Source organism: Filicampus tigris, chromosome 16 (genome assembly GCF_054856515.1).
Source record: "Filicampus tigris isolate MCC_2025a chromosome 16, RoL_Ftig_1.0, whole genome shotgun sequence".
Lineage (NCBI taxonomy): Eukaryota > Metazoa > Chordata > Actinopteri > Syngnathiformes > Syngnathidae > Filicampus > Filicampus tigris.
Genome location: NC_141232.1, coordinates 14,514,578 through 14,540,034, shown reverse-complemented (window position 1 = coordinate 14,540,034; position 25,457 = coordinate 14,514,578). Strand labels below are relative to the sequence as shown.

Here is a 25,457-nt window from a genome sequence, read left to right as displayed (position 1 = left end):
TTTGATTCATTGTTCTCTGGGTGGCTCACGGAGGGAGGGAACGTGTATGCCGAGGAGGATGTCAGGCGAGAAATAATCCCTTTGTGTCCGCCGTCTCCGTAGTGACGGCGGTGATGAAAAACAAAAATTGAATCAACAAAACATATTTCTTTCTCTCCGAGGTGGCAATCCGTCACCGTCTGCCTAATTTAACACCTGTTTGTGCCCCAAGGAATGCTCAGTGCCGGCAGAGTGCACAACTGTGTTTAAACAGAGGGCCCCTTCCCGTGACCCCTGGGGGGCCGCTGTGGCCACGCACACACGGGGGTTGCGGCACCCCCCCCCCCCCCCCCCCTCAGGGAGAGACCCATAAAAGCGAGGTGACAGGCCTGAGAAATGAATTAAAGCCAAAAGAAAAGGAATGCATGCTAAGCAAAGATGTCGGCAACGCGGCCGCAATGCGCTTCAGATGGAATCGTCTCCTTCCTGAAGAACTTCTGAGCGAAAACCAACAAGAATTGTCTGACATGCTTGAGTCTGGTTGACTAATTTCATCAAAACTCAACAGTTCACTCAACTCTGATAAACAACTATTGAAAGTAAAACTACGAGCAGCACTGATTGGGCTCAAGCCGTTTCCAAGGCGAATCCTTGAAATGATCAAAGTTACTCGCCGCAAAGTAGATGGCACAGGAAAAAATGTTTTGCAATTTTGTTGCCCATGTGTCCAGTCCAGTGTTTCCAAAATGTTATTAAGCCAAGGCACAAACTGTGTTTTACATCGTAGAAAGTCTCACAGAACGCCAAACTAAAATGACGCAATAAATATGCTGTATACAGTATACTGAAATAATGATGGCTTTGTACTCACAAATGTAACACTTCTCACGTCTGTTGCAGTGTTGCCACAGTTACCTTTAATAAAGTAACTAGGTTACTTTACTGATTATTTGATTTTAAAAATAACTTAGTTACTGTAGTGATTACAGGTACTTGATTTTAAAAGTAACTAAATTACATTACAAGTTACATTATTTGTTACTTTCAGCAGATGCCAACTACCCCGCTTAACAGAAAAACAGAGTAAGTCACATATGTGCAAATCACAAGTAAGTCTCGAGTCATAACCATCAAGTCTCAAGCAAGTCCCAAGTCACTATGGAAAAAAAATCAGTCAAGTCAAGTTGCCACCAAATTTCAAGCAAGTCATAAATCAAGTCATAAAATCTTTCTCAGTAAAACATGTTGGAGTGATAAAAAAAAAACACATTTTTTTCACTGATCCTACTGCAAAAAGTACATTATCTCTAAAAATATAATGAACATTTATGAAATGAAATGAATGAAAAACTGAGTGTGGTGTGAACCAACACTGCCTGCGTGGAAGTCGGGCGAGTGAACCACTCACCAGTGACTGCACTTTTTGGTTATGTAAAACGGAAATTAAATACGGTAATCCCGCTTCCATCGTGGGGTTTACGTTCCAAATCACCTCCACAATAAGTGAAATCCACAATGTAGAAATACCCTCTTTAAATACTCTGTAAGCATTTTTTGAATGGCATTTACATCACTCACTTTTTAAAGGTCTTTATACACACTTGCAATCATACAAATTCATTTAAACACATAATATTGAGTGAGAGCAAAAAAATACACCTTCTTTTCCCCCCAAATTCCCAAACTTCAATTATCATCAAAATATACATCAATAATCATGCCCAAAGATGTCAACTATAAAATTTACTTATAGCCATGGCTTTCTGTAGGCGTAAAAAGCAGGATTACAGCTGATTATGTCCATTTTTTCAAAAACCAAAACTAGGGTTAGGTTTAGGGGTTAATAAGTACTGCCTATTTCGTTCTGCTTCTTTCAAATTCACATCATCGCAAACTAAAGTGTGCCGCCATCTAGTGGTCAACAGTGACATTACACTTAATATAAATGACAGTAAGATCAAAACAGTTAACTGGATGGATAGCAGATTTGCGAACATAGAACCCGCGTAGGAGGAGGGGCTTTCCAATGCAGCAGGTGACCAACATGTTCTAAACTACAACCGAATATTTCCATTATCAATGTGTCCTAATCAGAAAACTAAATTGAACAGCAACCAACAATTTGGGTTTGACTTAAGAGCTTTTACTATTTTGTACGTTTTGACTCAGCTTTCTTGAAGCGTACAAGCCACCTATTAATGCATTTTCTATATTTTGTCATTGGCCGAGTGGGTACACCCTCGACTGGTCATCAGCCAATCACAGGGGACAGAAGTGAGAGATAGACGAGCTTTCCGATAACTTACTGCAATTCAACACAGCGCTTCCGAGTTTATGTGAGATGGCTGTTTGTTTACTGGTTTACGCTGACTGATGAGGCGTGTCCTTAAATATAATCCAAGACTAAGGAGATTTGGTTTATGACTATGACAACCAAGAAATAATGTTTCCGTCTCGCTAAATTCCAAACGATAATTCTTTTCAGGAATGATTGTCATCATATCAAATCAAATGCTTCACGATAGGAGCAAAAAAATTGTGTGTGACGACCGCACTCTCCACCAAGAAATGCTGGTGAAGGATGTTTATTGTAAAAGCTTATTCTATTCACAACATCTGGTAAAAATCGGCGGAGACCTACATATCATTTGGGATGGATTCTTGATTTGGTCCCAGATTTTTTTTTTCAGACGTCTCCATTTGTTTGTGTGCGGGCCAAATTCTGTTATATAAAGTTATGCGAGGAAGCTACAGTATGTTGTTATTTGTCTGCATTTGAATAAGGATTTTGCATACATTTTATTTATTTATTTAATTTTTACAGGTGGGAGGTGATATGGAACAAAAGTTATAGTTACAGTCAAACATTAGTTATTCTTATTAGTTAACATATGCATTACTTCAGTAATGTAAGTCATTACAAAAAAAAAAAAGTGGTCACATTATACCTGTTACAATACATTTGAATCCTATTTTCCTGGACCTAAAAAATAGCATCTGTTGGAATTTTAAAACCATCTGGGATCCCTCCACTTGAATCAGTATGAATTATTTCTCTCCACTGTGGCTTGTGTTTCTGTATCTTCCTGCGATTGGCCGTCATGCATCTTTGGGATACATGATTGGTACTACATGGCAGGCGTTATGCATAGCACCACTGGTTGATCGTGATGTCACTCAGTGTGTGGACATCAGTAGCATAGTACGGCCTGCGGCAGTACTGTGACAGGTCTTATGGCACATTGTTGTAAATCGACAAAAGTGTTGTGCTTTTGGTGCGTGGTGTGATATGATTAGCACATATTTGTTGCGTGCGTATTATTGGACATAACATTTTGCAGACGAAGATGGAACTTGCTGCTGCCCTCGTTCCTCACCACCAGTCTCGTGGTTACGCAATCGTTTAAGAGTAGAGGCGATTAGAATAGCCAAAGCTAGCAAGATTGACCACAATTGTAATTTTTTTACTTGAAACCCCCTGCAGATGGATGAAGACTGCATCGCATTGTTGGTTGGATATTTTGCTACTCCCGAGAATGTTAGAGTCTGAATATATTCTGTAAATTTTAGGTTTGGAAGAGACAATGCCAAAAACACATAATTAGCAATTAGCCGACTATAATCTTTAAACGTTGATACAAAGTAATAATGTTAACTAATTAATCGGTTAAACCCCTACACTATACATTATATTCAGTGTAATAAAAGCACCTGTCCTATGTGATTACTGTCTGAAGTAACATCAACGGATTTAATTGACTCATCCATTGATCTCCCAAAAGCTCTGTCTCTCTCTGTCTCTCACTTTGTTTATCTCTTTCACTCAGATACATGCGCTCTCTCTCTCTCTCACATACACACACACACGTGCACACGCACGCTTAGCTGCACACACATGTATATTTCCTTTACGGGGACCGGATTTTGGGTCCCCACACTGTAAGAGGTCCCCATGATGTCACTGTGTAAACACACTTTTGTCCTCATAAAGTGATGAATACCAGAACACACGCCAGATTATTCCATTACAGAAATTGAAGATGTGAGTACAGATGAACGCGCAGCACTGGCTGCGACTGTTTAAGTCATCAGTCGTAGAGTTGCACCAGGGTGTGGATGCTGCGCGGCTCTGATTAATTGAGACATTTAACGTCTGCAGCAGCACATTTTTGCATAGTGGACTCACTCACCGTAGTCTTTTTTGCAGTACTTCTTCATGGTGATCTTCATTTTCCCTTTGGAAGCTTTGCAGTGGGATTCACAATCTAGAATTAAGGGAAACACACATTTTTTTAGCATTTGACTTATACAATATACGAAATAACATTTAGAACAGTGACTCATCTGTTGGGTCATTGACAGCTCATAAAATAGTAGGGGGATGACAGTATGGATTTTTTTTTTTTCAATTACATTGTCATACTTGCAATTATTCTGTTACTCCTCAATCCAGTTTTAAATGAATTCTGCATAATGTAACTATATGTAATTATGTTTTTTTAAGAGGATGGGAGCTTTCAAAGGTTATTTTTGAAAAAATGTAACGACCATGGAAAAATGTGGGTTCAGTGGAGAGCTGTTGTTCTAAAGTGTCATTGTTTGACAACCTTGCTGGATGTTTATGATTGTGGAATAATACGCCGTTCGGATTGGCCTTGTGGTGTGTACCTTCATTGGCTCCCATTGTGAAACATTAAGAAAAATCCTCTTCTGCTTGTCATCAACACTTCACTCACATGCCCCCTGTTCCCATTACAGTGCATCCATGTGTTTGGCATTCGCAAATTTACCTATTTGAAGATTTGTTTTTTGAAACCCATCCACTGTTATTCACAGAACATCTCACCTATTTGTGATTCATTCATTCATTCATCCATTTTCCGAACCTCTAATCCTCACTCGGGTCACGGGCGTGCTGGAGCCTGTCCCACCTGCCTGATCAGGTACACCGTAAACCGGTCACCAGCCAATCACAGCCTAATTTTGATTTTCAGTTTTTTTGGGTGGGCAAGATACTGTTTACATTGCAATGGGGTCAATGGCGCAAATACCCCGTCATGCGTAATTCTACTTGTGCAGTCTAGCAAAATATCAAAAGAAAGAAAACTCCACCCAGGCACACAGTTAGACTGCGCTTTGCTCTAGACTTGCGCTGGGAACGAAAATAGGGCCCTAAGTCTTAATTCGTGTTTGAAGCGTCGCCAGTTTATGTGCACTTGGCATTTAGTGCCAGACTTTCAAGATGACTGCTGCTTTTGTCACCGTGCCAGGTTATGTTCATAATGAGGGAGCTGGTGGTGGGACCAGAGGGCAAGAAACTTAAAATTGAAATCATTTGTTCTTTCCACTTTCCACTGACTGACACAAATTGGAAGCAGATCGTCTACTAGTGTCACCCTAGCTCTTGCTCTCTCTGAGTAGTAAGACTTGTGTTCTCTTTTCTGGGGAGTGGGAAAGCTGCGCTGAGTAGTTTAAAAGAGGAAGGAGGGAGCAGTTGAGAGAGGGGGGACCTTTCAGCTCGCCTGAATATGGACAAACTTCATTATTTCTTCCAGCTCTCCGTCCAGTCGTCCCCTTTCTTCTCCATTATACTCTGTGTGAATGAGGTTGCCTGGGTAATGATGGAGGAAGAAAAAACGCCCCTCTCCTCCCTCTTAAAAAAGAAAAAGTCGCTTGGTTTGTGGGACGAGGATCGAATTCATGTATGTTGAGGAAGCATTTTTGGGTGAAATGCCTTGCCGCTTTCTCAGGTGGTGGGATCATTAAAAACAAAAACAAAAAACGGAAATCCCAAAGTAAATGAATTTGACTAGTCCATATCAAGCATGCCTAATTTCCATGTGAATGTAGGAAAGAGGGTGGTTGGGGCCTCTATCTGCCGCTGGCCTCTGGGGGCCTTCATCACACCCCCCCTTTGATAGGCGACACTGACGTTGCGCCCCCTTAGAGAAATTGCTGCACACTCCGAGCCATTACACCCGCAGCGCTCATTAAGGTCCAATCTCCTGCTGGGAAGACAAACGCCCCCATTGTGTGGCTCTGCGGCAGCGCCACGCTCATTCTGCGAGGTCGCTGGGGGACCACACGGCTTCTAATTTGGAGGGTGGTGTCTACACAGAATCCAAGCTTCACACTGTCTCGGCTGCTTTCACTCTCGCCGGGAGTCAGAAATGACTCACCCCCTCCTCAGAAACACCGCAACGGGGCGGGCAACCCAGGTCATCACCTCGGACCCCGAGAGATGGCTGACATTGGTCCATACTAATGAGAAAACAATGCCACTGCTTTAGATACTGCAATAACAATATGTCGGGAAAACTAGATTCTGCTGGTTGGTGGCTATGAGGGGGCCCGAGAGGTGCCTGATATTAGTCCATATCGATGGCGCAACCTTAAATCCTTGTAGACACTGCAAGTGTGAATCCCCCTAATGGGGTACATTCGTAGCAGGCTTGTTGTCAAACTGACGACAAATAAATGAAGCAAACTCCTCACTCAATTGCTGAAAAAGAGGAAAAAAAAAACAAGAGGTAGTATGCATGCCTGCTTGTGCCAGTTGCACCAAGGATCAAAAACGTTTATTGCACATGATTAGCTCACAGTTTTACAAAATATAAAGTTTGATGTCAGTGCCGGTAGTTAAAAGGGGAAGTCAACCCAAACATTTTTTTTTCAAGTTCTATGTAGGCCCACAAGTTGAAACAAGGCATTCTGAATAATATTGCGTTTGTGGAATATGAGTTGAGCAGCAAAATCCACCCGTTTTTAGCCATCTCAGGGGGCGGCCATTTTGTCACTTACTTGAAGCCTGAGCAACTGTGATGGCAAAAAAATGTGGATTTTGCTGCTTGACTCATTTTACACAAACACAATATTAACTCATTCACTGCCAGACATTTTCAGACCCTCTTTTACCCTAACGTTTGAAAAAATTGGGGAAAAATACAAATAAGTTCCTGGAATTGAATGGCTGGACTGTGAAAAGACAAGTAAATTCGTCAATGGCAGTGAATAAGTTAATCAGAATACCTTGTTTCAACTAGTGGACCTATATAGAACATATTCTTGAAAAAAAATATTTGAGTTGGTTTCCCCCCATTTAAGTTATTTACTATTAATTTTATATGTCAATTATTTAAAAAAAGGTACCCAACATCCCGTTTTTTGTTGGTGTTTGGAGCCAGGCCACAAACTTCCCTGCTCATGATATATCACAGTCAAACTAATTCAGGCAACACTGTTAACAACTAAGACAGCAGGTCCGGAGAAGGTCTGAGCCTAATGAGCCATGAAAGGAACACACTCGCAAAAAACTGACACTAAAGCGATGGGTAAATACTGCCGTGGCACATGGTTTGATGTCACCGCATGGTGACTCTTTTTAGAGTAAATAAACAAAAGCTTCAGCCTGGGCTTCGCTGCCAGCGCAGTCGGCCTTGATTGAAATACAAACTGGTGCAAATGAAGCATGTAATCAGATTAAGGTTGAAACCCCAGGGGGGTTGCTGCGCAGGCTGGGAATACAGGCAATCACGCCGCAGGGAGCCATGAAAAAAAACATCTCTCTGGGGTCTGGAGTTTACATCAGCGGTGGACCTTAGTGGGGAGGAGCGAGACGATGTTGTTGTGGATGGAGGATATGAAAACATTTACATTTTTACAGTTGTGAATGACTGAATTAAACACATTTAAAAAGTAATGTCCAAACTGCATGTAATGTTAGAGGGGCTTAAACTTTTTTTTAATACAGTAAAGTACATACATGGGTACAGTTCAGTTACATTTTCTCATTCTTTCACATTTTCATTTCATCGTTTAGAACTGTTTATTTTAAAAAATGTCAATTTCAGGTACAATTTTTGTTGAACTTTTATGAGGAAGGCTTTTTAAATCAATCTTTATTTAATCACAGTTTGTTATTTTCTGTAACTCTAAGCACAGTGTTAATGTGCAGACACATAATCATCATGTTGGCTTACAATAATATTAAATATCGTCGTTGTCCTGTGAAAATCACTTATGTTCATTTTTTTCAATTTTTTTATTTTTACGTGAATGATGTTTCCGCGTTACAGACATCGCATTAACGTGAAAATTAATTGTTTTTCCAAAATTGGACATAAGTGTTTTTCACAAGACGGCGACGATATACTTTTTGTGAATAAAATCAATGCCTTGCTTTTGACGGAAACCTGGGCCTACTATGCTACTATCATTTAATTTGGGTCTTTATGATGATACTTTGAGGTGGTACTTGGTGCAAAAAGTTTCAGAGCAACGTCATTCATTTAATAAAATTTTATTCAAAACTTTATTGACATAAATAAAAGAAGTTATGTTTGTCGCTCTCAATGGTGGAAAGCATCTGACTACTTGGCAGAAACCAAATAGGCTGCTCGGTAGAAACAGTATCATTGACTCACATCACATTCTGTTTGATAATTGCATTTATTCATAGCGAGTGGCCTAAGAAAATAAGAATGTTCAAGTTAAAAACTGCTTACCTTCTAACACACAACACAGACTCGTGAAAAGTAAACATCGGGGCCAGATAGGATTGTGGGTTTCCGATCTTTTCAGAGACACATACACGTAAATGCACACATAGAATGTTTGCCTTGTTACTGACCTGATGTCTCATCGTAGCTGCTGTAAGTGGCTGTAGGGGACGCAACTGGAATCTCTGTGGTGCAGACAGGAAGATTAATTGTCATTTAAAGAGAATTATCGACATATGTTTTGTCCACTCGAGCACACTTTCTCCTGCCTTGGACCATATGTAACACATCTTGGATCATACATGAAATACAGCTTTGGGATGTCTCCTAAATGACAGCTGATTTCGACATACGCCATGCCTAATCATCTGTTGTAAGATATGTTTTGTATAAGTGTTGCGATTGTGGTCTGCTGTTGGCGCTGAGAGCCAAACTGGAGCTGAAAGTGCTTCGGGAGAACCAGCTATATTCTGGTTTTCTACTTCATGATAAGAAGATAAACCACATTGGGGCCCATTTTCAGTGGCTACAGACATGACTTATCTATTAATACCAGTCAGATGCTTTTTGATCAAAACAGCTACCAGCGATCTCTATCTCAGTGTGACGCTGGTGTATATTACTGTAGGCCTGGAATCTGCAGCCAGCAGATACTGCCAATAAATATACAGTATCAGCCATCATTTCTTTGGACGCATTCTGGGGATTTACCGTGGGACGGGCAGTTAACGAAGCAGAAGGCACACAAGGCCATGTTAGGTGAGTGGTAACGCTCTGTTTATCTGGGCTATAGTTTAAACAGTCAAATGTCTATCCACAATAATGGAACGGGATGTAAAAAAAATAACACGATATGATAGTAGGGCTAACAAGCGTGGAAGTGTAAGCATTTGAAGACATCTTGTGAGATAGATGGAGCATACAGTGGTTTTAAATTCAAGAAAAATGAAAGCAGTTTTGATTTTCAAATCGGTTAGAAGAAGAATAACGGCCAACAAATGGCCATGCTTTTATTCCGCTGAAAAATATTTATAATTGGACGTACCATTGTGGTTTATTTACTATACAACATTTATTCCTGCAGACCAGATGTCTTCTTGAGGGTGATAAATTCTCAGTGTGAGCAATTCATTTCCAAAAGCAGCAGTGTACCACATTGTACAGTGGTGCCTTGAGATACAAGCTTAAACAGTTGTATCTCAAAACATCTTTCCCAATTGAAAAGAAACAAACACTTTTTGGTTTGTGCTTTTTTAAAAAGGAAAAATACCACTCTATAATATTGTACTTTACAAAAACAGAGTAGTAACATTATTTTGTAAGTTTTCACATCATAATTTAATGCTGCAATTCAATTCATTGTATTATTCCTTCAGGAGTACCCACCTTGGCCAGCAGGCGGCAATGTAATACAGTCAGACAGACAAATGAAGAAAAATGGTCTTTCTTCCAGCAATAATGTAAATGACTCAGTAAGATGCTGTAATATTTTTTGGCAGAGGATAAAGAATGTATGCCTGTGAATCATGTTATATTATCTGTCCACATGCATTGCTCCACCTTTTGTGTTCAAATATCCAATGATTAAAGGGTTCTAAAACAGCAACTATCTATGTTAAACTTTACCATGCTAATGTATATATATATATATATATATATATATATATATATATATATATACATATATATATATATATATATATATATATATATATGAATCTGCAGACTATTTTCATTTTGGAAAAATGCCCACTTAATACTGTGCCCCATTCCTACATGTTTCATGCACCAGTGAGCTCACCAAATAACAGAAAGACCAAAAAAAAAGTCTGGGGAAAGCTAAGTCAGAGTGATCCGAGGTCCTTTTTTATTCTGACATGTTAAATGTTTGCAACTGACTGGTGTTTTAAAAATAATTACATGAGATCATTATACAAGTATTCGTTCGCTGTAATGTGGCTTTCTGTATGTCTTTACGAGTACTGTACTTAGTTTGTTACTGTACTTTTAATTTTCAGGCGTCTACTTGGCTTCAGTGTGTATTTTTCCGAAGTTTTGTAGCAGTTTCAGTTTCTGCAGTTCTGTATTGCTGCTTCATTACAGTGTGTGAGTACCTTTGCCACCTTTGGCAATCATTTGGTGGTCTCCACGTCAATCATTTAAACAGCTGATTGGGCATAAGGCCATGAATACTAGGACAGCACCAATTTAAGATAGAGGTAGCTCGACCACATGACACATACTGACTGATATTTCCCTTGTGTTTCCATGTCTTTTAGTACGCAATTATACATTTGATTAAGAAATGGCAACATTATTCTATTTCTTTTGTCAGTAGGGTGAAAGGCTTACTGATGCAGGGGGCGATGGGTGAGCGACTCTGCTGGTATCCCTTGGCACATCGGTTACAGGTGATTCCCGCAACTCCGTCCTTGCAAGGGCATTGGCCCGTCGTCTGGTTACATGTCTTCCCTGCTGCCCCGACTGGATGGCAGTCACATGCTGGGGAGATCGAATGAGATTAAATGATACAACATTAGAGATGAGAAAAAATCAAAACAAAAGTAATTTAGTTTGTACCGAAGAGCAATACAAATATCACCGTTCAAATTGTTACAGTGTGTCTGCAACCTGCCGTGTGCCGACTACGGGCTCTATTTTCTTGGACAGGCGCATGTGCGCTCGGTGTAAAAAAACGGTGCATCTTCATTTTCATACCGGGGCAAGTGTAGTTTATCGTATTTGGGAATTTGGTAGACCATGCTGTGCCATGCTGGTGGACCGAGTGCATTTTCTATTTCACGTCCCCGGCACACCTGACATTTTGGTGACAGAAAGTAGACTAGACCTAAGACCTGTTAAAAGCAGGTCTAAGTTGTGGCGCAGGTGGTGTAATGCGACTTTGGTGGATTTCATCAATGTGGAGGCAGACAGATTCTTTTCTGTGCTGTTATGTGTGCTGAATACTATGACAGTTCATTCATAAATATGGAAACAGCGTGCTTTAATTAATTTTTAAAAGCACACCCCTGGGTTGGAATGAGAGAAGACGCTTCTAGTGGATGATAATCAAACCGGTTGTGTTCACACCCACAACAGTGCAAACGCACATTTCTGCCGGGGCAGGGATACGAAAAATACCCCAAAAAAGAAAACTCCACTCATATGCTATATATACCCCAAAATGGGGGGCTCAATATGTTCCATACATTAACAGTAATCTTAACACTCAAACCTAGTAAGAAATCATTCCCTCTGTAGTTTACTTGGTTTTCTTTCAGTAACATCAGAGACGAGGAAATGAGCCTCACACCAGCATAAAACCACATATTACACACCTTCCCTCCACCCTTCATGATGGGCAAGAAAAAGAAAACAACTTGATTCCCATTAGCATTTCACACACTTAGCATATCTTTGTTCTTGTGTTTCAGTATCGAAATGTATGCAAGTTTGAGTGTATCTTGAAGCAGCACGGGCGCAGACGTTTGTGATCAGACATGCTGTGTGCTCTTCAGATTGAGTTTCCAGTGCAAAGTTTTTTGGCAAAGACATCCTCGCAAACGCTGGCTGAATAATGTTTCCCGTTCACGCTTGAGTGGAAGACACTTCAAAGTCTGCTTAAGCGGTTAGCTGGGAAGACTACACGTTCTATGTGAGAAATTTGCTCTTTGAGTGTGCGCACGCTCTGCCAAACAATTACAGTACCAAGATACAGTGTTGAAGTGCAAGCCCAGCCTTCTTATTAGCGCTGAAAGTGTTGCGCAGTGTGTCCTACTAGAGGCATTGACAATTCTTCTTGAACTCTTATCACCTTTTTTTAAAAATCGCCACCTCAGTATAATGGCTCTGAGCAGTACCTCAACTACAAGAAAAAAGCTCCATTGCTACATGAATAAAATCACATTATATTGTTTTTTTTCTTTTAAGAAAGAAGTTATTACAACTCCTGTTAGTACTGCTTCTACTACTACAAAATAAACTGTCGTATTTGATCAAAGCTATCTGAAATTGGCTGAAACCAGCGGTGCCCTTTTGCTAATCACTTATTCTTCATGTAATATTGAATCAAATTATATACATATTTTTATAGCACTTTTTATACATTAGAAATGCAGCACAAAGTCCGTAGATATATACAGACGCATACGAATACACACACCCGTGTTATATTAAATCAAGGTAGCAAGGCACTGAGCATCCAGGTGAAGAAAAATGACATGTGGGAGTCGTTCACACCGAAAGGTGCCGCAGCCCGCAATCACAGAGGATGCCGCTGCAGGGATCACCGTGACCGGGTAGACCAGGGTGGATTCTTCACAATGTGCAGAGCCCCGCCAGTCTCTCAGATCTGGGAGATCTGCAGAATGACTTCCCAACGGGCGGGCAGAACAACCATTCCAGCATGGCGGCTCCCGTGAGGAGACAATAAAGTTCAACGTAAAAAGACACGAAAAAAAAAATACAATAAAATAGTACAATAATATTATAAAAACGAAATAGATAAATTACTAAACAAGTGAGGAGCTATAATTAACCATAACAATTAATTAAAAAAATGTAGAGTAGATAAGTATAAAAAATAGATAAATGAATAAATAACTGAGTAGAAAAAGAAATAACTAAATAGATAATGAAATCTGATCAAAGCTCAGCCAATCAGGTGGGTCAAAAGCCTCCTATTGGAGCATCAACAGTCTCTGCGATCGTGATGTCCTCTGGCAGTTTGTTCCAGGGGCGCGAGCCATCATGGCTGAATGCGGCCTCTCTGTAAATTCTGGTAATAGCTCTTGAAATATGTGCCAGAGGTTTGATATGATAAAAGCATATCAGTTAGATATGATAGGCCAAGACTAATATGACAGTTAAGAACGAGTAAACAAACCGTAAAATTGATGCTGAAACAAACGGCGAGCCAATACCAATAAAAATTTGTTAAAATGTCAACATGGTGAAGAAGTGAGTAGAAAATATGCCTAAAGGTTCTGAAATTTGGGATTTGCATATTCCCAAAACATTTATGTTAGGTTAACATATGATGCAGTGTGTCATGGCTCAATGTCCTCTCCTCTGTGTCCAGTCAAAGCCTCGGACAAGTAATTTGGGGGAAGAAGAAAAAAATATACAGTAGATCTAATGTGATTCTCCAAGAACCCTGTTTACACTGCGCTTGATGAGGGGTGAAGTTGCTAATGTACGAAATAACACATGAGCCATTCCATGCTGCCACTGGAAATTCCGGTGTCGAGTTTTGTGGCAGTGAGCGTCCATTCATTAGGTACGTTGTTGCAAGTACATTTAACTGAGTTGTCAAGTTAGGCAGGGCTTGAGGATTGGGGAATAAAAGCAGACTTCCTCCGGGCTGTGTTGGCACAGCGCAATTATTTCCTGTCCAACAAAAGCAGTGTGGGATGGTGGGCTGATTTGAACAATAAATATAAGATGTTTAACTGATGTTAGGTGGGCCCGTTTTGGTCACCTGAGGAGAAAAGGCAGCAATCAGGTTGTTTGGCTTTGATCCCCAAGCACCCAGCTGACTACAGGAAGAAGGGGACACGCTCTTCAGATAGTCTGGGTACTGATCCAGCTGTTTAGAAAGACTTTGCAAACATCAATGGATGTCACTACATCATCGGGCTGAGCAAGAACTTCTCTTGCATTAACATGACGCCAGGTTCAACACTCTGAATCGAATGTGTGAAAATGTTTAGACTGGCAGGGTTAAACAATGCTGCAAAGGACCATTTCGAAGTGCGGGTGATCTATCAAGCTTTTGTTCAACACAGCATTAGCACATGCAGTAAACCGATCCCAATGCTGTGTTTATAAGAGAGCGTTGACTTAAGAGGTGTTTTTTTTTTTGTCCCGGGCACGGGGGGATTGGCTTTCATTTCATTTTAGTCCGAATATATCAAGATGAGATCATGGAGAACGACAGCACAACAGAAACGTTAGCCACTATAGAAGAAAATGAGAGATAATTATCATTTGATTATGAATGAATAAAACATGTTTGACATTGTTCCTCTTTTGTAATTCTCAATTGATTTTATTGTTAGAAATGACATTTTAATGAGCTCTCCTTTTTGAAGGAACAGGCATTGGCGGGATGAGCAGTACAACTGCGGATATGAACACGCCAAATCGTCACTGCCTGTAACAAATAGATTACTGTACTTGTTTTTTTTTTAAATGCACCGTTGGTGATTATTCTTCATTCATAATCCATATTTTAAATTTTTAGACCACCCTAATGAGGACATGTGCTATAGGAAATGGATGAATGCATTTTTTCTCCTTAATATGAAGGCCTTGTGATACAAATCTTACAGATTCACTTTCAAAACATTATTTCTATTTGTGTCCAGCCGCTTGTATTTCACGTCACATTCACTGAGTCTGTCTGACTCAGCAAAAGTCAGTCTTGGCCACACACGTAAGGATTTGCCATTGCAAACATTGGACAGGTTTAACATTTTCATTTGTCGGCTCCCACTGTTTTCCAAGCAGATTGGGGAGGAAAAGAAACACTCTTAGAGACCAGGATAATGGCTAGGAAAGGTTGGGATTGACCTCACTATAAGACCTGTAAACAAACCTTTCTATTCCGTATTGCAATTTCTGTTTCAACTTTTACTCCTCTTTTTTTTTTTTATCTTGTAGGATTATCTCTGCACATGATGTTACATCATGCACAGTTCAGGTTTTAGGTCATTCTCCCAAGAGTGATATTTTCTTTCATAAAATGTATTACTTATTCAATTTACTTCAGTTTTCAATTTCTGCACAGAGAAAGTGTCCCATGTGAATTTCCCACAGGGGTCAATAAAATATTTCAATTCTGATTAAATGTAATTTTGTTTTTAATTGCAACAATGACGATAACAATCTTATCTAAAGCCTTTAGAGGGCACAATGTGAAATGTTCATAAATATTGACATACTTGACATTTATCAGACATATTATCAACCAGTTAGTAATACAGTGGAACCTCAGTTTTCATTATTCATCTGTTCCCAAAAGTTTGACTAAAAGTAAGTTTTACAAAAACTGAAGCCATATTTCCTGTAGGAAAAATATTAACAAAAAGCTGTTTTTAACCGAGCAGATGTACACAAACTGGGGTAAAATTTCAGCAAAAATAAACCTTGAAATCGAAATCATACGAAAACTGGCACATACGGAAGGTTCAAGGTTCCATTGTACTGTACTGTACTCTAATGCCATTTTGTTGACATTTTATTTATCTTGTCAATGTACATTATTTCAACAACGCTAATGTATAAACAAATAAATTGCTACCAAATAAACACAACACATTTGGTGATAACGACCAGAAACGGCTTGACTGTCATTTAATGCTGTCTCACATAAACTCATTAAAAAAACAAATCAAATATCTCTGCATAATACAATAAAGTGAAGGACTGGTATGGCAACTTTGTTCAAGGTTGAAGTAAAGTGTCACCCACACTAACAGGAAGTGTCCTGTTGAAATGATTTGGTCAGCACAAGATGCTCCCTTTTTGTCTCTCTTGCCAATAATCCTCTGCAGCTTGGCCTAAGACCTGAGGTATGTGCCCGCATCTGCGTCAATGTGTTGTGTCGGTTTATGTGTGTGTGTGCGCACGCATGTCACAGGTATGAATAGATTAGTGAGCTGGTTCCAGAATCCACTCACACCTCACACCTTCTGTTTGTTATATTTGTCTTGTCAAGTCAGTCGCAGGGGACCCCAAATAGCTTTGTGGTTGTGCGGGTCAGTTCACCAACAGGTGGCTCCTTTATTCCAAACTCTCCAAAGAATTCCTTTATTATTTCAAGCATGACAGTATATTATTGACTGGTAACTGTGAACAAAGGGAGTTTTTTTCTGGAATTTTACAGGAATTTTTGAGTGTCTGATGTTCGATGGCAACTTCATGACGGCAACTTCCCCTTTATGACGATGCTGACTTTTAAATGCATGATCCAAGGTGTTCTTCTATATGCACTGTTAAAGTCTGTAGCTAAACACCCAATGAAAATACAGTATGTAGTTTTATAATCCCTTAGCCTGCATTGCCCACCAAAACTATATTTCAAAACTCTTGGTTAAAGAAAGATGACGTACATTTCTGGTGCTAAATCTGTGCGGCCAAATTTGCTACATTAAACTAGCAAAGGAGCGACTTTCCACGAAAAAGAATGAGAATGAATGAAAATTAACTAAAAATTGCAATCTGTAACATGTAAACACAATAATTTACATATACTGTAGTTGCGTCATATATTTGGTTCTAAATTTAAAAAAGCATTTGAGATCAATAATGACCTAAAATGTTTTATTTGACTTGATTCAGTTATGACAGTTTTATCCCCATGTATTTAATTTACTTCAAAAATGATAAACACTTCAACTGTAGCTCACCTTGTTTATGGAACTTGACACAACTACAACCCATTAGACATACACTCTAAAAACAGTTGGGTTAAAAATAACACAATTCTAGGGCAAAAATGGACTGAGCCACTAACTGAGTCAATTTGACCCACCTTCTTGCGTTGTTTTGTACAACACAGCCCATTTTTGAGGGTTGTTTTGTACAAAATTACCAAATTTTGGGTTGTTTTGTAAAAAAATACAATTTTTGGGGTTGTTTTTGCTGCAATAACAACCCAGAAAGTTGGGTCAAATTGACTCAATTAGTGGATCGGTCCATTTTTTACCCCAAATTGTGTTATGTTTAACCAAACTGTTTTTAGAGTATAGTAATGATCAATTTAATATAAGTATATGCCTGAGTAGTCAAGATTGAGTTGTTTCCCACCCCTCGACACACAAATTCCTTTTATAGACTTTGTAGAATATTTTGCCAGTTTACCCACATCCATCAATCCTTTGTCTACAGTACCTCTCCTCATGAGGGTATATGTACAATATGTCACAATTTCAAGGCAACAAACCTCACCAAAATTTCGAGTTGGACGATTCAACAAAATATTTAAATTTTTACCATTGTGAAAATAGCCTTTCCCGCATTTCACAAGCAGAAAAATTAGAGTTTACACAACTAATTGTTCCCTGCATTGTCCCCCAACTTAAAGATATAAGTGAAAACAACTGAGCAAATTGTTTTGGAACAAACAGTTTTGTGCTAACTAACATTGTTGCCATAAATGTCAATAATTTATATTTCAAAGTTGTTCCAACTTAAATTACTGTTTTAACCCCCCAAAACACAAGTTGTGTGTGTGTGTGTGTGTGCGTGTGTGTTTTTTTTACAGTGTCCAAACTCTACGTCAAAAGGCCCAGGAATATTATTGCACTTATCCAAAGTGTACTTTTACCTTTGCAAGTTCTCCGGTGTGAGATGGACTTGGTCATGTCCCTGTAGAAACCTTCCTTGCAGTAGTGGCAATGGCGGCCAGCTGTGTTGTGACGGCAGTTGAGGCACACGCCTCCGCTCCTGCGGCCGGACAGCTTGTACAGCTCCATGTTGAAGCGGCAGCGACGAGCGTGGAGGTTGCAATGGCAGGCTGATCGGCGGGAGACAGCGACACAAGCAATGAACACTCAACACTCCGACGGGAAGCCTTATCTTGACAATTTGCAGTTAAGCTTGGCACAACAACATTTTTAGCTGCACCCTCAGCCGTTCATGAACACAACGCAGAGCAGTAGAAAAAGCTCACTTTGTTTTTGGAAAATACAACTTTGTCACAGTGTATGTAAAAATGCAATGTAATTCTATTACAGCGAGGCAGAAGGCTGTTTTTGAAACAGATGCAGCCTGTAAAGGGTTTGTCTTGGTTCGGGTTCACTTTGACTCTGGCACCTGCTTGGGAATTTAACCTTTGAACCCTGGCAGGAAAAGGTACTTCCCCTTTCACAAAGATCTGAGATTGTTATATTCTTTGACTTATCATCATTACTATTTTCACTCCTGTTAAAGGTCATTCTAGTCATGCATTGCCTTTTTTTAAGCAGTTCACCTATAGAGATAATCAATATTAAAGCATTATTAAAAGTTCATTAAATTATTGTTTTCCTGTCCAACAATTACAGTATGATTGTGTCAAACTCAACCAGGCTGGCCCTTAATGATGTCAGCATTTTTCCACCCTCTGATTGGTTGGTCTGAGAAAAACTTGTTCCAGCCAATTTAATCTAACACTCACACACATAACACATTAATACATGTTATAATCAGAATATATGATGAGCATAATGCATGTTTTTAAATGTTTTATGTTTTTTTCATGTCTTTAGATCATTTGATTCTGAACTACTCCAGATGACATAAATGGCACAGGTGCATGCTGTTATATTGCGTTCCTTGTTCATTCTTGTCTTCTTGTGTTTTGGTTTTCATCTGTTCTCGTCAGCCCTGCCCATTTTGTCAACCGATCAGCTCCCGCCTGCCACTTTTGTCTTGTCCAGGTGTGTCTGTTGTTGTCATTGGTCACATAACCATTGTCATGTTATGCTTAGTTTCGTGTGTTTTGGGATCCTTGCGTCCACTTCTGTCGACTGAAAATGACATCACAGTTGCTCAGTGCTCAGGTAACGACCAATCACGGCTCACCTGTTTTCTGAACCTGAGCCATGATTGGTCATTATCTGAGCCCTCAGGAACTGTGATGTCATTTTCAGTCAACAGCAAGTGGCAAAATGGCCGCCCTTTTAGATGGACAAAAACTGGTGGATATTCCATCTTAATTCATACTCCATAAACGCAATATTAATCTGAATGCCATGTTTGGACCAGTGGGCCTGCACAGAATATATTATTGTAAAGATTGTTTTTGGGTTGATTTCCTCCTCAATATCAACTATCAACACATCAGTGAGGTTTTCGTCATGATTTTCACTTTGTCTGTTATCAGACAAAATCCCGTGTTTACTGTTCATATAGGCAGAGCTCACATTTCCTCACATTTCAGTAATCTCCACCATCAGCGTGCCTCATGTCTTAATGTTATTGCATGGAGATGCTGGCTGCTGATAACCCTGTCACATATGCTCCGCACTCATCGGGGCTCTGAATCACATTAAACTAAGTCACACCTGCCAGAAGGGACTCAAGCCAGCAGGTGGCGAGGAGCCATGCATACACCCCTCCTTAAATAGGGGGCCCATTACTAATGCACGCGCACAACCACACACTCACAGCGAGGTGTTTGGCAGCTGTCACAAGCTTATCTCCAATGGTTCCCTCCCTGAGGCTGATCGAACACACAACGTTTTTAAGAATTCACACACACAAACACACGCCCGCTCCCTCCTCCCATTCCCTCTTTGCTCTTTACCGCTTTCTTATCCCAGATGTTATCTCCACTTAAGGGAAGTGTGTGAGAGGGAAATGGAAGTGGTGTGGGGGGGGGGGGTAGGATCTATTTTTCATGGAGAACAATTGGAATGCTCCTGGTTCACTAATGAAGAAAGTAAGTATTGTAGTTTAATATAAAGTACTATTCAGAGACACCATATCAAAGGAAACAATTACTATTTAAAAAGAATGTATGTACATTATTTCTAATGGGAAACAGAGTGACTTGGGAGTTGCCGCTGTAATTCATGTTTTTGTTTGTTTTGTTTTTTAACAGGGAAGACAGTCAACCAAAAAAAAAGAATACATTTTTAACCCTAACCCCCTAACCCTAAGTGTATAGAGCATCAGGGGATTAATAAATGCTATCTTTGCAGCTGTCCCCACGCTCTTATAGTGAGCACTGTGCTGTCTCACTCACACAGTCACCACAATAGTTGTCCAACAGCGACAATAGCGTAAATGCCGATAAGCCTAATGCCACCTCGGAGCGTGTGTCATCTAAATATAGATAAAGTTGAACCTCGTTTTTTTGTATGCCCTTGTTTTCCGAGAATTCTTTTTTGGTTTGTTGCTTTTTGTCAAAATGTTGTCCCGGTTTTACCTTGTAGTATATTAGTTCGGTTTTCGTTCAAAAAATCACGCATTACTTTCATTTGAAGCATTTCGTAGGTTGTGTATAAAAGGTTCAACAGATTGCAAGACATTGTACAATGCAAGCTTTAGTATGGCACGGTATGGTTTGGTTGAATATTTGTGTTGAAACACGCGTTTAATTCCCTTTTGTTGTATGTAATGCTGCTCCGTATGTGTTAAAGTAGCAGTTTTGTGAAGGTTTACATTTACCGTAACATCAAAGCTAATTTGTGTTAGTCTGTCTATAGCATTTAGCATTACATGCTAACCTTAAACTAGGAGAATTTAGCTGCATTTAAAGCATGTGGGAGGTATAAAACCATTTCTTAAGGTGAAAGTCAAATCAAACATATTTTTTTCAAGAATATGTTCTATGCAAGCCCACTAGTTGAAACAAGGCATCCTATTAAAAATATTGAGTTTGTGGACTGACAGTTAATCCACTTGTTTTTAGCCATCCCTGGAGGCGGCCATTTTGTCACTTCTGTCAACTGAAAATGTCATCACAACTGCACAGGGCTCAGGTAACAACCAATCACGGCTGACCGGTTTTCTGATACTGAGCCGTGATTGGTCGTTGCTTGAACCCTGAGCAGTTGTGATGTCATTTTCTGTCGAGAGAAGTGACAAAATGGCTTCCCCGAGATGGCTAAAAATAGGTGGATTGTGCTTCTTAACTCATATTCCACAAAAGCAATATTAATCAGAATGCCGTGCTTCAACTAGTGGACCTGCTGGGAACATATTCTTGATAAAAAAGTGTTTGGGTTGATTTCCCCTTACGTGTTTTTTATGTGGTCTCTCAGCATCATGGATTTTCACCTGTCGCAGGTGGGTCTGGATCATATACCCCCATAAACAGGGATTCACATTAGACAGTAGTAGCTTAAGAGTGCAGCTTTTAGGTTATGACTATTATGAGGAATTTAGACTACAGCACAAATTCCTCGTGGTTCTGCTTTTATTTGGTGGAAAGGGCCCACTTGGAGCTAGCTATTCCATTCTATTTATGTTCAAGGGTCATCTATCAGGCTCAGCGAAGGAGCCACTCAGGGTGGGTGTGCATATTGATGGAAATTATAAATCCCACATTTTGGTGGAGGCGTTTATCCCCGCCACCACTCCACGCAGAGATGAGAGAACAATTATGGGGGGGAAAATGTCTCAACATGATGATCTGTGATGTGTGCAGTGTGATTGTAAGAATGTATTACTCTGAGTGGAATATTGTTTTTACTGGAACAATCATTCTTTCACCGTGCACAATTTAGTGAAGTTACTCTTATAGTGGGTTTGGTCCATCCATCCATCCATCGTTAAATCAGACACAGCTCCGAGCCAAGGAAGACTTTCTGCCTTCTAAGGATTACAGTGCTGACAACACTGGAAAATTTAGAGAAACACACATTGACTGATTCATAAATATATAGGTCCCATAAAATGTGTCTTTAGTATGAAGGCTTCAATTGTCCACTTAGTGAAACTGGATCACATGCACTTTACCTTAAAAGGATTTCAATGACCATCACATAGAGATGATACAATGCTTATATAACAGTAGTCAGGTATATGTGGGCGGGTTTTCAAGTTGGTTCTGTCAAGAGTTTGATGAGTTAATTCTAATGTAGAAGGTAGAAACAAGTAAATAGTGCAATTACAAAAGGGTGCAGCCGCTATGATGTGTTTTTGCAAGACGAATCTGAATTGTATGGTTTGCTCAACACTTGTCATTTTTTTCATTGAGTGATCTACGTTAAATTCTTGTGATATGTTTCATGATGATTCAACATTTTTTTCAAAAACATTTAAAGTCTGAAATTACTTCATTCTTATAGATATAAATGTCATGATTCATGGTTGCATGAATCAATTGTGAACAAAGGACAAACTTCTCAGTCATGGTAGGGTCCATACAGTATGTTAGTTGAAGGATTTTAATCAATCATTTGATTTAACTAATGATAAAATATACGGCAGCATGGGAGTGTACACTAGCTTAATCATGATGCAATCAAGCGCACTTAACCACACACATGATTATACCACATGCGTGACACATTAAATGGTGATTTAAATCCAGCGCTGGGCATTCCACCTACGTGACGGACCGGTCCGTTGATCCGCCTATGACGGACGCCCATTTTGTAGGCGATAAACGGGAAACAAATAGTCGGAAGTCAATTGTTTTAAGTCTATGTAATCGTCTATCTATTTTCGCTGTGAGGCTTCAATGACTGCGGCCTGTTGGCTGCGGCCAAGGTCCTCAAAGTTCAATAAAGTTCTTCTTTTAGGACCTTGTTGTACCTTTATGGATCTTTGAGGACCTCGGCCGCAGCCAACGGAAAACGGAAGCCCCGCCGCGGCTATTGAAGCCTCACCACGAAAATAGATGATAGACGAGTTCCTCAAAGGTTTATAAAGTTCCAACAAGGTCCTAAGAGGAGACGCATTTAGTTGTGATTCTTCCATGCCACGGTGAGTCTTTCATTTCAAATATATCCCAGCAGGGGGGGCTGCTAGTGGTAGTTTGTCGAAGTTCGTAGTTGGAAACGCTAACGGAAGCCCGCTTAAAATGATAGACGGACTGGCCTATTGGCAGTTATTGGCGGCTATTTGGTCCGGCCGGAGAAAATAGCGGATAAACGGACCGCAAATTTTTAGTAAAATGCCCATCTCTGTTTAAATGTAATATTATGCAATATTATTAATACATGAATATATTTGAGATATATTAGCATTAATGTTTATTGAATACACTATGCTAACAAGCAAAACTGGTCCATTAGCATGGACTCTCTCTGCTGAGACATTTTGACCTGCTTCCACCAGATACCAAGTTTCTCCCAATAAGAACTGCAATCAACAATAACTATGGCTGCTGGGATATTAAGATGGATGTAGGTGAGCGTGAGGACAGCAACAAGGAGCAGCAACAAGCACTCCAGATGAGGAATCATTTTACAAGAGATTGGACCGATTTTGATGATTTCACTAAAGGCAAAAATGTAAAAGGTGAAGTCAAAGAAAAAAAAAAGTTAGATTTCAATCTTGGCCAGAAAATGTTGCAGGTTTACGTCATTGACCTCGGGGTACTGCCTCATCAAGAATGAACGCCGTCACCTTGGTATCTCAGAAACAAATAAAGCCTTGAAAAAAGTGCCAATCCAAAGGATTTAAGATCATATTTTATCCCCCCAAAAAAGACATGGCACTACATAAACAAATATCTTAATCTGAACGTAATGATTCGATACAGTACATTTGAAAAAAAAAAGGAAGAATCGGGTCCAGTAGGTAAACAATGTAGCTTGTGTAGGTACACTTTTTAGACCAAAGGGCATGTGATCACTGCAACGCAGGATGTGAAAATGGATGAAAGCGTACTTAGCCTTTATAATTGCACCAGTTTCCAATTCTCTGGGTCTGGTCTTTATGGACGTTACTTTGTTTCCTTGGAACAGAAAGGACCTTCCCCCCATAACTGTTCCGACGAAGTTGGAAGCACAGAAAAGTCCAAAAGGTATCGGAAAAGTAGGATGAACACAAACATATTTTTACCTTGTTAAATGATTTTTTAAATGTGCTTCGGATTGCGTTTTATCTGGCATTGAATTTCACCTTACAGTCCCAGAGTGTGTTGATCAGCCGAACTGCTCACCACACACATACAATAATGATTAGTGGTCATAAATATTGAACATTGAACGTGATATACTTATAGAGAAATCACATTTGACATGTTAGTAAAAACCAGTTACCATATGTGTCTGTCTACATCACAACTGGCACAAAGGGCAGAAGCTAACCCAGAGGTTGAAGAGCATCTGTTTATGTCTTTAAGGAAAGATGTTATCAGTCAAATGATGTCACCTTTGCCAGTCACACAGTCTCACACCTCTCTTCCTTGTGGCCTTTGGGGAGTAGTCGTGTCTGTTTTGCTACCACAAGAGCACGCAGAGAAATGTAATGAGCCATCACTCAGCTCGCCTTTCACCTCTGAGAAGCTGCCACCATTGTTCTTTTTGCCCTGGGGCCAGATAGATGGAACAGATATAAGCCGAGATACTAAATTTAGTTTTCCCTCTTGATGAAAAGCTTTCTAAAAAGCCATCTCAACTTTGGCCACAGCGAGCCCGGTGTGCTTGTTTGGAGAAATCTGCTGCCCACTAGCTTTGGTATTTGTTGGTACTTTGATGTTTAGTTAAGCAGTTTGAAGAGGAGGCTGAATAAATAATAATAATAATAATAATAATACAAAAAAAGTACAATTTAAAAGAACAATATAATGGGTTTGTATCACCCTTATGCAAATAAAAACAAAATATTAACCGATCAATTCCTCTGTGGTGGTAACAAATTGTACTTGAAAACATCCTTTGAGATGCTCATCTTGAGGTCACCAACTCAAGCTTGGTAGCTTAATGCTGGCAAACTGAAAGCTTTCCATTGACTGGCCATGTGACGGGAGGCGCTCACTGTCTTTACTGGCAAAGCTCTGTGATCCCTTGTGGAGATCAATTAGCAGAGCAATCAAGCAGCCTCGTGCTTTTGTGCACTTGTAAATGGCCCTGTTGCCGAGCGAACGCGGAATGCACGGCCTCAAAATAAACAGTCAGTGGATGTCATTTAAATGACATGAGTGCTCACAATGCACCATTAGGCAATGGCTTTAGCAGGTGGCGTTAGTGGGGCATGGTAACGACCTGAACGTGGCCAAAAGGTGAAACAAACAGTCGCCTTTAATTGGAACAATTTTAAAGATTGATGGATAATTGCATGCACACACAATGATTCTCCATGTTACTGTAAATTCAGAATACTGAGCTTACGTGGGGAGACTATATTAAATCATATGAAAAATACATACGGTACTGCATCGGCTTGCCACTCTAAAAAATGCTGGGTTGTTTTATCTACCGCACATGTGGGGTTATGGAATGTGTAATGCATTTTATGTTAATTTTGAGTTTAGTCAAAATACCTCAATCCAACAAGGGTTATTTAATCTACTCTACTGCTGGGTTATAAAAT

At 39.8% G+C, this 25,457-nt stretch overlaps 1 protein-coding gene across 2 annotated transcripts in view; it reads right to left on the bottom strand.

Annotated features, from left to right (window-relative positions):
• ntn1b (netrin 1b) overlaps positions 1–25,457 on the bottom strand; it is a 52,835-nt gene that overhangs the window by 6,857 nt on the left and 20,521 nt on the right. For both annotated transcript variants that reach the window (XM_086056597.1, XM_086056596.1), the window contains 4 exons: positions 17,809–17,997; positions 10,830–10,979; positions 8,609–8,662; positions 4,170–4,244 (listed from right to left, as the gene is read on the bottom strand). In XM_086056597.1, coding sequence (XP_085912723.1) covers positions 4,170–4,244; positions 8,609–8,662; positions 10,830–10,979; positions 17,809–17,997 — 468 coding nt within the window. The remainder of the gene's footprint in view (positions 1–4,169; positions 4,245–8,608; positions 8,663–10,829; positions 10,980–17,808; positions 17,998–25,457) is intronic.